Here is a 13,366-nt window from a genome sequence, read left to right as displayed (position 1 = left end):
TTAATTAAAGAAATTCACATGGAAGTACTCGGAAAACGTCTCGTAAGGTGCGAGAGATGTCCTCCCATCGCACCATACTAGACGTATTTCGAAAAATGTTCACGTGGATTTTTTTGAAAAAATAATAATTTTTTTTTAAAGAATTAAAAGGAATTGCCTATAATTTACAGTTAAAACTAATATAAGTGCTCTTTTTTATAAAAATTAAATATAAACAATAATATATATGTACTTAAAAATAATATAAGTGTATTTTTTTGAATAAAATTTAATATAAAAAATAATATATATGTACTCAAAAATAATATAAGTGTATTTTTTTGATAAAAAAATTAATATAAAAATAATATATATATATATATATATATATACTTAAAAATAATATACGTTTTTATAAGTGTATTATTTTATAAAAAATTAAAATATAAAATAATATATATATATATATATATATATTTAAAAATAATATAAGTATATTTTTTGATAAAAAAAATTAATATAAAAATAATATAAGTGTATTTTTTTGATAAGAAAATTAATATAAAAACCAATATAAGTATACTTAAAAATAATATAAGTGTATTTTTTATAAAAAAAAATAAGTGTATTCGTGTTTGAATATGAGTCGAGAGGACTAGAATGTAAGTTTAGAATTAGGAAAAAGTAAAAGAATATTTCGGTAAAAAAAAAGGGCGGTACATAGTAATTTAGGGCGGTATTTAATAGTCCACTTAAAAAATGTGAATTAACTCATAAATTTATTTGATCTTGTTTTAAATTTCATTAAATTAATTAGTATTTTTAAATTTATTAAAACTAATTAATAATTTTAATTAATTTAATTAAATCTTTTTTATCGCAAAACTTTATATTTGTCCCGAGATAAAACTTATTCCGAAATTTTAGATTCTGCCATCATTTACTCCCGCAGCCGCCACATATATAAAGATAATAAATATTTTTTAATCAATCTTAATTAACACTAATTAGAACTAATTTTAAATTATAATTATTTTAATTAAATAAAATCATAATAAATTTATTTTATAATTAGTTTTGAATTTTATTAAAAAAATAAAGCAAAATAAATCTGAATTTAATAAACAACCTAAATTTTTCCAACTCTGCTTTCAATTGCCGCCACCACCTCTACCGCTCACCGCCGCTACCGCTAGCCTAGATAAAAAGATCATCGTCTGGGTTTCGTCCCCAGACAAAGCTCTTCGTCTGGTTTTCCAACCAAGACAAAGATTTTGTCTGATGTCCCCAGACATAGACTCTTTGTTTGGGTCGGCGGCTGGCGGTAGAGATGGTAGTGGCGGTGGCAGCCGAAGCGTTTAAAGGTGGAGGTGGAAAAACTTGTGTGTGTTTTAAATTTCAGATTTTTTAATTTAATTAATAATAGTTTTAATTACAAAATAAACTTATTAGGATTTTGTTTAATTTAATTAATAATAATTTTAATTAAAATTAATTAGAAAATATTAATTATTTTTAGATATATGTACAATTTATAAAAATATATGATCTAAAAGTTGGGTTTTGATTTTGATTATAATATATTGAATCATCCTATGGTTTAGTTTATTTAGGTGGATGCTGCCAAGTTAGTTTAACTCCATCTTTTTATTGACATGCCAGCTAGGTGGACGGTTTATTGGTGAAAAGATTTTGTTTGAATAAATAGCAATCTTAAATATAAAATGGATTACAATGTTTATAATTTGTAATGACGTCATTACGAGTCAATTTGTTTGTACATAGGCAAAATATTTTTAATTATAAAATTTATGCATATTCAGGTTATTCATATCACATATGTGCTAATTTTAATTGATTTTTCGACTACAACTGAGTTGATAGTGGAGTGTAGTTATGTGCAACAGTCAATATATGCAAAATTTTAGTATTAGTTCAGTCAAGGTATAAGGAGACAGTTAGAACAATAATGAATGTACAACATGTTCTCTAAATGCACATGTCTGCTATCTCAGTATATAAAAGTATGAGTTTTATGAATTATTTGGCAATAAAGTGAGATTGGGTAGTACACTTGTGATATATGCTTATTGGATTGGTCTATTTATGAAAATTAAAGGTTATGCTACGATCTCAACATTTGTTTTTTATTTAATCATTATAGACTATTAATGGCGTTTGTTTTTAGTATCAGTTTTAAGACCAACAAAATTCGAAACTTCGTGAAATTTTGATTGATACACACGAAAAAAATAAATCTTCAAGTCAATTAGGGCATCTCCAAGGGGAGTCACCATTTTTCCCTCACCATTTTTCAATTTGGTGAATTTTCACCAAATTTACTCCAATAGTCATCACCAAATTCTTCACCAAAAAACATACTTTTTTACTTTTTAATAAAATAATTATTTTTAATTCTTAACATTTTATACACTTTTTACCAATTACGCCTACAAACTTATTTATGCTCATATTTATCCAAATTATAGTATTATTTATATTTTAAAAAAATAAATTGCTATTAATTTTTTTAATTATGAATATCTTATAAAATTTAATTTATATTAAAATTATTTAAAATGAACATTACATTAATTTATTTAAATTAACATAATAAAAAGACTAAAATAAACATTATATTAATTTATTTAAATTAACACAACATAAAAACTAAAATTAACGAAAACATAAATCAATCCTCATAATGACAAGGTAAATCCATTCAATGTAAAAAAAGTACAATTTTTGTCTATGTAATGTTTTTATATTATTGTCTCGTAAAATTATCTATGTAATGTTTTTATATTATTGTCTCATAAAATTAATTATGTAATATTTTCTTAATTGTCTTGTAAAATTATTCATGTAAGATTTTTATGTTATTTTTTTATAAAATTATTTATGTAATATTTTTATATCATTGTTTCGTTAAATTATTTAAAAAGTAAGTAATTAATTAAATACAACTACAAACAAATTATATGTACCAAAATGTAAATTAACCACATTATTATATTCAAAAAGTGAAATGGTGAAGGAAAAATTCCTTCACCATTTTTGATGAAAGAGAGTGTGAGGGAGTCACCAAAATGCATTTTGGTGACTCCTTTGGAGATGGGGAGTCATCAATTCCCATTTTGATGACTCCCCTTGGAGATGGTCTTAGGTTTTAGCAAGTTCAAGACGTTCCTGAAGTTTGTATGATCCTCCTCAAAGAACCTCATTTTAGAATAAGTTCAATTTGGCTTAAATGGAGAGCTGGAGCACAATAATAATCACAGATTATTGAAGAATTCAAAAGGTGGAGATTATTGAATATGCCTAAAATTCTATTTCTAATTAGTGAAGTATTTAGGAGAAATTGGAAAAAAAAGTATTTAGTAAAAAGGTAACTTTGCTATTATTAGTTAATTAGAAAGTATACTCTAATTAGGATTAATATTTCTAATGCTATATAGATTATTTACTTCCTATGAATATACTAGCTAATTCACCTTTTATGGTACACAAAAACAGAAAAACAATGTAAATATTGATGTGAATAAGGGACAAATGGGTGTGTGTAATGTTAGGAATATAAGTTAATCCTAACCCATTTGGATTATTTCTTTGGAGAGTTAAAACGCTTAATGGGTTTTTTCTTTTAATGGCATATTTTATTAGAGATGTTCTCTCTTTGGTGGTGATTCTCCATCAATTTTATACTTTTTTTTTATGATTAATGGATGACTCAATTCTATTATCCGTGGATGTACGTTTTAACGTTGAACCACGTAAATCTCTTGTGTTATTATTTATCTTATTATATTGTTATGTTTATCAAATTCATAATTAAATATCTTCTGAATGGTTCGATTCTGATACGTATATCAGTCCGATCATAAAACGGCCACCACAATTGCTATTATAACTTTAATAATCGGTATCAGTGTTCTAACATGAATGGTGATGTATTTGACGGAAAAATTTAAAAGGCGGTAAATAAGATTTAGTATAAAAATAATAATTTTACATGTAATTAATCCAAATATATATATATATATATATATATATATATATATATATATATATATTTGATTTTTAAGAAGATAATTTCTTAAATTTAGAAAGATTATGGATTGTGATAATATTTTAATTTCATTTTTAGATTAATTAAATTGCTAATTGTACTCTTATTTGAGGTATAAATGAAATCTAAAAACAAAAAAAAATGCAATTGATTTTTTTTCCAACGTCCAAGTGTAAACAAAATAAGTTTGAATGTGAGTGATTTATAAGTAATTAAGATTCTTTTAATACGTGAAAAAACAAATAAAGCGTTAACGCGCCCCCAGAATTTGTAACACGGATCGTTTAACCCAATTTTAACTTGTTTGAGCAACTTACCGTAAAACTCTTCATTTTTGGATCAAATTATTTTAAAATTTGTATTTTTATTGCAAAAAATAAGTTTATGATAGTTTTATCGCAACAATTTGTAAACTTTTTTTTTTCCGCATCCATCACCTTTAATTTGTATTTTACGCGTTGTAAAAATATAATTATCGGCTATTTGACCCAAAAATACAAGTTTTATGGTTAGTTGCTCAAACAAGTTAAAATTGGATTAAATGACTCTCTGTTATAAGTTTAAGGGGGCGTTGACCTTTATTCCGTGAAAAACTGTTTTGTACTTTCTATTCCCCCGCCGCTGTCTGCTCCTCCCCACTGTGCTATTTCCCGAGTTGTCCGCTGCTCCTACCAACGCCGCCGTGCTGCTGCTGCTGCTGTCAACTCCGCCGTGCCTCCTGCCAACTCCACCGTGCCCCTGCCAACTCCGCCGCGCTGCCCTCGTTCCCACGCCGGATCTGCCACATAATCAGGTTTCTAATTTTTGTCTGTTTTTAATGTATACTACTTATTGTTCAATCGCAAACACGCTGCTGTGAAGAGTCTCTATCTTTTAATTTACGGGCTTTATGAAGTAATTTTAAAATTAATGAAAAGAATGGAAAAGAATATGCAGGGAAACAGTAGAGAATTTTGTAGAAAATGATTAGATACTTAAAATGGAAACGGAAAAAAATTCTGGTCCTTAGAAGAAGTATAGAAGCACTAATTGAAACTTTTCAAACCACATTTTTAGCTCATAAGAACATTATTGAACTATTGAGCTCGTAAGAAAACCCGAAAAACTGTAAATTTACACATTAGAACATTGTAAATGTTTGAACTATTGAGGTTAAAGGCTATCTGGAAATGGCAATGGTCATTCCTACGTTCTCGAGCTTGAAATTTGTTACTCGCGTGAACATTATCTATTGTATTATTATACATAAAATCTTAATCAATTATATAAAAATAATTTGTATTAGAATAAGAATGGATGTTACTTGTTTATAATTAATTGTTAATAAAGTTTTTTTTTTATTTGCCAGTTCAGTAATCGGCTTCTTCCCATATCATCTTCTTCTTCTCTTGTTTATTTGAGAAAGCGGATGTTCAGAGTAGACATATATGGCTATGGATATTGAGGAATTTTACGATGTTAACCTTACCGCGGATTTCATTCACACTCGTAATTTTACCAGAGTCGCCTTACAGGTAATTAAAATAAACTACGCACAAGCAAGCACATTTCTGTACACATATACACAAAAAACATCAATTTGGTAAGATTTTAACCTAATTGCAAGGCATTTTTTGTTTTCACTCTGTAGTTTCCTGATGAATTACTGAAGGATTCAGTGAGAGTGGTGAATGCTATAAAGAGCAAACTCAATTCACTGAATGTAGGTGAAGCAAATGGAGGAGAGAGAAACAATCAGACTGTTAGATTATTTGTTATGGCAGATACAACATATGGAAGTTGTTGTGTTGATGAAGTTGGTGCTTCTCATGCTGATGCTGATTGTGTCATTCATTATGGACATACTTGTCTCAGCCCGTATGTATTTGTGTGATGGAGTAATGATAATGTTGAAATGTTTGATTATCGTGTTGAGTTTTAATTCATTTTTTTGATTTAACACTGAGCTTATTACTTGCTTTAGACAAATTCGTATGTAGGTATTTATATATGATGTATGTGATTATTTTAAGCGATTTCGCTGGCAGGACCTCGAATCTTCCGGCATTCTTTGTTTTTGGAAAAGCTTCTATTAATGTATCCAGTTGTGTTCAAAGTTTATCCAATTACGCCTTGAGCAACACCAAGCCTATTCTGGTAAATTTTAAATAACTTCCGACATCTATATCTTTGCTTCTGGACTTTTTGTTGAATGGTAAGAGATTAAAAGCTTGCATTTTTTTATTATTGCACTCTATTCTAGTCACAAATGCTTAGCACAAAGAATTCTAGTGAGATGGAGTATTCAACTGTCGAGACATTCTGTTTTGAATGATATCATATTATACCCCTTGTTTGCTTGATATATAGTTATGCAATAAAGAAGTTAGCTTGCACAAATTACAAAGTAAGATCTGAAGTTTTATTAAGTATCTTCTTATTTCCCTCCCGGGAAAGTAGTGATATTTCAATTGAAGTTGCCTTGTGATGACCCTAGCTTCTCGTTCACAGTATTGACTATTGATGTTTAATGCGGCTTAGAACTCATTTTTAAGATTTTTGATTTGGCGGGTGGTTGGTCTAATTAACTAGAAGAGAATTTTAAAAATATATTTTCCTTTGACTGGAAATCTTTGTTTTATTTTTTCTCCAGTGTTTCATGTTTATCTTGTTAATCTTTTATGGTTATAATACGTACTTAACATAGGATTATTCCCAACTTGTGCGCCATTGAAAGTTATTGCTTGAAGTGTTCCATTCCATACTGGGGATTATAGACAAAAGTTGGCCTTTAAATTCTTTATTTCCAACTTATTTGGGCCTGTAGGGGAAATCATCTATGCCACAGTAGCTCTTTTATATTTCTTTCTTGATGTAGGTACTATATGGGCTAGAATATGCACATGCAATTCCTCATATTAAAGAAGAGCTGACTGCAGCAGCATCAATTCAATCCATTCCCAAGTGTTCAGAGTTACATGTTGCTGATGTTATGTGCTCAGCAATTAATCCCGCCATCATTCAAACAAATTCTGATGGGCTTGCAAAGACTGGAAATGCTGTTGGTGAAGCAGCAGGTTGTAGACATAGGCTTGGAGGGCTCATCTGGGAGTTACCTAGTGGAAACAGGATGGAGGACTATTTGATTGTCTGGGTTGGTTCTGGCAATTCAGCTTTTGCAAATGCTGTACTGACATTCAATGGCTGTGAAATAGGTACAAGTATTTCGCTGTTTTGCTTTACATCTGCTGCGACACCTTGTTTAGACTTTAGATAACCAGGATGTTCGTGCTTGCTAACAAAATGCAAATGCATATGGTTTTCTCAACTTTTCCTGGCAAAGCACAGTGATGGGAATCTTTTTCCTTGATCCCTTGCAATGTTGCTTCAATGACTAGTTTTTGAATATGTGTGTATCCATTAATTTTTCTTTACTATTCGCAGTCAGGTCAATTGACTTCCTGATAGAGTGACTTCAATGTGGTTAAGGATAGCAAGACCGTGTTCCTGGTTATACTCTGTTCATATGTTCTAGCCTTTTGCTTCTTAACACAAAGCTTGATTTAGACTTGTATGCAATTATGAGCTTGCCCAATTGCTAGTTTACGTTTCCTTGTGAATAAAATTGTGACTCATGAGAACCTTGAAATACTTTTGTTGTAACTACTACATTAAAGTAATTAATGGGAAATTTTCTAATTCTAAAACTATAGCTGCAAACAAATGTAACATAGTTTGGCTTACAGATAATTAACATCCATTGTACACAAATCACAATGAAGCTGTTTTACTTCTTTGTTTTCTCCTTGGGTAATTGTCAATTTGATTTTTTCTTCTTCTTTTAGTCAGGTATGATGCAAAAGAAAATTACCTGGTGACAGATTTATCTCAACAGAGAAGGATTCTTAAGCGTAGGTATTGCTTTGCAGTCCAACAATTCTTGTCTTTTTTCTCACTAAAACTCTGATCTATTTGGCCTCTTGTATCCTTGATTTTTGAAATATTATCTCCTTTTTTGAGGAGGTTCTCCATTAATATCTTGTGGATGATGTGTGATCTTTTTTGCTTAAATGCTATTCTTATAGATATTACCTGGTGGAGAAGGCAAAAGATGCTAACATTGTTGGAATTTTGGTGGGAACTCTTGGTGTCGGTATGCTCTATCTTGCTTTGCTGTTAATTAATTTATTTATAATTTCAGGACTAGTCATTTACTGCTGCTACTAAAACAGTATGTCATACTACTAGTGCTGTTGCTGCTACTACTTTACTGTTATGTTTTATTTGTTTAGTTATCTATTTCTTTTTGTTGCAAGGAAGGCGAGCAGTTGGTGGTTTAATTTTTTGTGGCCTTACTTATATTTCTAGTTTCTCACATTCTATAAAAGGTTGCTTTCAGTGGAGCTTGGGCTTCACTTTGGTGAAGCTGAAAATACTTGGGAGGCTTGGATTTGTTTATTTTTAGGGGGAATTAACCAATGAAATTTCTATAAACTAAAATTATAGAACTACATGTAAGAATGTGACATAGTAAATTTTTACTGTTAAAAATTCTGGGAAGTCAACCAATTAAATTTGATTTACAATTAAATGAAATTACTTACACTATGTAATAAGTTATTGAACTATTGAAGAGGTTGGGTAGAGAGGGAGTGGGTTGGTGGGGCTCAAGGTGTGCTGTTGCTGCTGCAAGGAAGCTCTTTTACTTGGCTGCTTTTTGCATTCTTTCAAACACAACGAAAGTTATTCCTCAACATGTTGCTCTGCATATGTTTATCATGATAATTTTTCCTTTCCCCGTTAGAGATTAGATACTCGCTTTTCCTCTGTTATTATGTGTGCATTATGGTTAATATTAAGAATGTAAGTTTAGAGTAGTCTTCATTTTATTATCTGACTTGGAAGTAGAACTCTGTTTGTGGTTGATAATTGTTTACATATTAACATTTCTATTCTATTAGCGAATCGCATCCATTCAGGTTTTTATTATCTTTTTGAATGTCTGGTTGTTTAGGATTGATTGGTGGCTCTATCTTTCTATTGACATAATTCTTTTTGATGTTTTATTCATTAACATGCTGTCATGCTGATGATCATTTGTAAAATTTGCTACATTCTGATTGCAGCTGGTTACCTTGACATGATTCATCAGATGAAAGACCTAATTACCAGTGCTGGGAAAAAGGTTTACACTCTTGTTATGGGAAGACCAAACCCTGCAAAACTTGCCAACTTTCCTGAGGTAAGCCTAGTGTCTAGATTCATGTCATGCACTGAGATTTGTCTATTTTTATTAGAATATTGGAATTAAATTGTAACAAATTACAATTTGTGACAGTGTGATATTTTTATCTATGTTTCCTGTGCACAAACTGCTCTCCTGGATAGTAAAGAGTTCTTAGCCCCAGTTATCACTCCATTCGAAGCCATGATAGCTTTTAACAGGTTTGCATATATTTATAGTTGGATGTTGTTGAAGTGTTGAGTTCGTTGGCATATTTAAAGATACTAGCAAAGTGAGTGATACTATGATGCCTCAAGTGCTAATGGAAAATTATACAGTTGAATTCAATCACATCTATTATCAAGAGTGAGTCTATAACTTTTCGTCGATGGAAGCAATTGTGGTTTCTATTTCAGTTTTTTTAAAAAGTTTACAATTTTCTAACCCAAATATAAACTGAGAAAATTTAAATGTCAGCGGGACAAAACCAATCATATAAGTTATAAGTAAAGAAAATTGGTAATCACGCTGGCCATTAAACAAACTTCTAATGGAAATGGGGGCAGAAAAGAATTAGTCTTATACTCCCTCCGTCCCACTCTAATTGACAAAATATGGAGTTTTTAGTGTCCCATTCTAATTGACAAAACTAACTTAACTATAATTTTATCTTTTAATTTTCCATCTTTACCCTCATCTTTTTATGGAAAAATGGTGAATATTTAATGAGAATTTGACTAAGATACTAATAGCATTAATTAGCTCCATTATCAATAGAAGGGTATGGAAGTAACTATGTATGTCATTTATTACTTTGTATTGGTTATTGTAATTTAGTTATTTTGTCAATTAGAGTGGGACGGAGGGAGTACAATTTTAAAAATATTTGAAGTTAGTTGGAGCATAAATAATTTTTATCAAAAACTTTTGGGTCAATTTGAAATTTCTCCTATGCTATATTGGAGGAATTTATGGGGCAGTGGCAATTCAGCGTTGCCTTAATGTGGACATGGTGGTTTTTGAGTTTCTCAAAGATTAGAATAGTTTTTCAGTCACTGAATGTTATCTTGGTTTCACCCGTATTGTGTAGACTGTAGACATGCAACTAGGTTGCGGAAGTCTGGCTTGTCATGAGATAGAACTGCAGGCACTGCTAGTTTATCAGAAAAAATAAAAATTAAGCACCATTTAAATGCTTAATAAATACGTATATTATTTTCCTTTTTAGATGTGCTTGGTTCCCCTCTTTAAAAGTGCAAAACTTTACCGTAAGCTTCTTTGTATCAGAACAAAGTCTACTCTTTTCTTTTCTGAGTTCTATAAGAAGCAACCACCTTGAACTGTTTGCATGTTTCCAATGCTTGCTGAGGAATTTAGATTTGAAATATTTTCCTGACTATCAAAAATATATTAAAAAGCGATGTCATAAAAGTGTTAGGGGTAGTTTACCTGTCCACTCTATAGCAAACTTGTTTGAGGTTGCTTCATGACCTCTATGTTTTATTTTACCTGCCAAATTTCATTGCCTGCCAGATTCTGCTTCATTTTGGGACTGCAATTTAAGTCACTTCATTGGGTCCATCTTTTTTTCTTTCCTCTGTTTATTTTTCAGAGCTTGCAACAGATGCTTCTCAATATTCATTTACCACAGTTTGCCATTGTGGATATGGAATCTTTGTTTGAATGTTGGAACTTTAACATTAGTCTGTTCTGTACTGGAAAATGAAAATCTTTCCTTTTCTGCAAGACATGTATTGAGAATTGTGAAAGTGAAAATAATCGGATTCTACTTTAAGAGGCTTATGTCACTCAATCCAAATATGAGCACCACATGCTTTGTAATTTTATTTTTAAAGATATTGTTTCTCGACTTCTGAGTGTTCTTTCGATCTTCCAGAATGCTTACAATATGGATTTTTTACTGTAGAGGAAGCCAATGGACAGGAGCTTATGTGATGGAATTTCGGGATTTGATTAATTGTTCTGTTGTGGAAACAAGGGACAAACCTGAAGAAGCAAGGTTTTCATTCATACAAGGGAGATACGTTGAAGATTTTGATGCGCAAGGTGGTTTATCTCCCCCATTTTATTTTTTGCTGATGGATTTTAGAAGAGATATACATTCATTTGATTTTTTAACCGTTTCGGAAAATTTTGGTCATTGGGAAATTTAATCTTGAGGTTTATAGATCACTCATCACTCCTAAAATTGTTGCTCAAGCAGAAAACATTGAAAAAGATGAGGGCCTTGCTTTAGCGAATACAACAGAGAGGGCCTTACAATTGCATGACAGAAATTCTAGCTCACTTATCAAAGGTACAATAAATTCAGGAGCCGAGTACTTTGCCACCAGATCTTATCAGGGTCTCGAAATGCACGGTGACAATTCCACGCCAGAGCCATATTTGATTGGTAGGACTGGAAAAGCATCAGGTTATGAACATGAGAAAACCAAGGTCGATAACCTGTGACCAACCATTGAAGACAAAAGTTGAGCTGGTATAGCTACTGGACTGTTAAAACGGGCAAATCTCAGCAGGCAAGGGATTACAAATTTTTGCAGACAAGAATGAGGTGTGCTTATCAATTATGATTGCCTAAACCTTCTATTCCTCTTAACGCGTGATGTTCTAGAGATTGAAAATACAAGTTTTGGTTAGAAAATAGAAACAACGGAACTATTACCTCTTTCCGATGAGTTAAGTTTCTACAATTCAATCCTGCTGTTTAGGGTTTTAAGTTGAGAAAAATAGATATTTACCTAAATTACAAAAATAATTTGATATTCTACATCAGCAATGAAATCTTACGAAAAATACATCACGAATTTTCTAATTTTAAATTTTTACTCTCCGCTTTTTTTTAATTAAAAAATTACTCCTACTATATAAACTCAATGTTTAAAGAAATCATTACTTTTCACGCACAACTAGAAACCTTACTTTTCTCTCTCTATTTTTCTCTCTCTAAATTCTTCTCTCAGCTCGTAATCAAGCACGCTTCTTTCGAAAAATTCTTCTTCGAAATTCAAGCAAAACAGCTCGATCTTCATAAAAACAGTGATTCTTAAAGGTAATTATCTGATCTTGTTAATAAAATTTACAGTTGTAACTGTTTTTTAAAATTTACAGTTGTAACAGCTCGATCTTCATAAAAACAGTGATTCTTAAACTCTAATTATCTGTTCTTGATAATATGATTATAATATTATTATTATTATCATATGATTATATTATAAAAATATTTTAGTTTAAATTGATCACATGATAATGTGATAATGTTATAATAACATGATAATAATATGTTATATTTTAACTGATAATCAAATGATAATATGTCTAAATTATTATAATCAGTTAATAAGTTTGCCTGATTATCATGTGATAATGATAATAATATGATAATGTGATAATCAAATAACAATGTGTCTGAATTGTGATATGATAATGTGAATGTGTCTGAACTGTGATAACCAGTTGATAACATGTGATAATTATGTCATAACCAGTTGATAACATCTTATGACGATAATCAAATAATAACGTGATTAATGTGTCTGCTAATCAAATGATAATGTGTCTGCTAATCACATGATAATTTAACTTATCTGATAATCACATGATAATCACATGATATGATAATGTGAATGTGTCTGCTAATCACATGATAATCACATGATAATCAAATAATAATCACATGATAATCACATGATAATGATAATTTTATGATATACATGTTTAATCAAATGATAATCACATGATAATGATAATAATATGATAATCAAATAATAATGTGTCTGTTTATTATCTTATGATAATCACATGATAATGATAATAATATGATAATAATATGATAATAATGTGATAATGACAATGTGATAATCACATGATAATGATAATGTGTCCGAAATGTGATATGATAATGTGAATGTGTCTGAATTGTGATAACCAGTTGATAACCAGTTGATAACAGTAATTATGTCATAATCAGGTGATAACTTTATGATAAAATGATAATCAAATAATTATGTGATTAATGTGTCTGGTAATCTGATAATCATATGATACTTTGTCTGATAATCACATGATAATCACATGATAATTCAAATTATCTG

The 13,366-nt window shown here is 30.2% G+C and overlaps 1 protein-coding gene across 2 annotated transcripts; it reads left to right on the top strand.

Moving 5' to 3' along the window:
• Positions 1 to 4,644: 4,644 nt before the first annotated feature.
• On the top strand, positions 4,645 to 11,953 carry LOC126664845 (uncharacterized). Of its 2 annotated transcripts, none has more exons than XM_050357423.2 (11): positions 4,645 to 4,841; positions 5,402 to 5,562; positions 5,679 to 5,905; positions 6,076 to 6,184; positions 6,906 to 7,242; positions 7,873 to 7,942; positions 8,113 to 8,180; positions 9,154 to 9,269; positions 9,366 to 9,472; positions 11,179 to 11,318; positions 11,476 to 11,953. In XM_050357423.2, the coding sequence occupies exons 2-11, from the start codon at positions 5,476 to 5,478 to the stop codon at positions 11,721 to 11,723; spliced, it is 1,509 nt and encodes a 502-aa protein (XP_050213380.1). In that variant the 5' UTR covers positions 4,645 to 4,841; positions 5,402 to 5,475; the 3' UTR covers positions 11,724 to 11,953. The 2 variants fall into 2 exon arrangements, with proteins under 2 accessions (XP_050213380.1, XP_050213379.1); XM_050357422.2 differs by having other exon boundaries at positions 5,397 to 5,562.
• Positions 11,954 to 13,366: the final 1,413 nt, after the last annotated feature.

This window comes from Mercurialis annua, linkage group LG1-X (assembly GCF_937616625.2).
Source record: "Mercurialis annua linkage group LG1-X, ddMerAnnu1.2, whole genome shotgun sequence".
Taxonomy (NCBI): Eukaryota; Viridiplantae; Streptophyta; class Magnoliopsida; order Malpighiales; family Euphorbiaceae; genus Mercurialis; species Mercurialis annua.
Note: the sequence above shows the minus strand (reverse complement) of the source record. Positions and strands in the feature narration are given on the sequence as shown.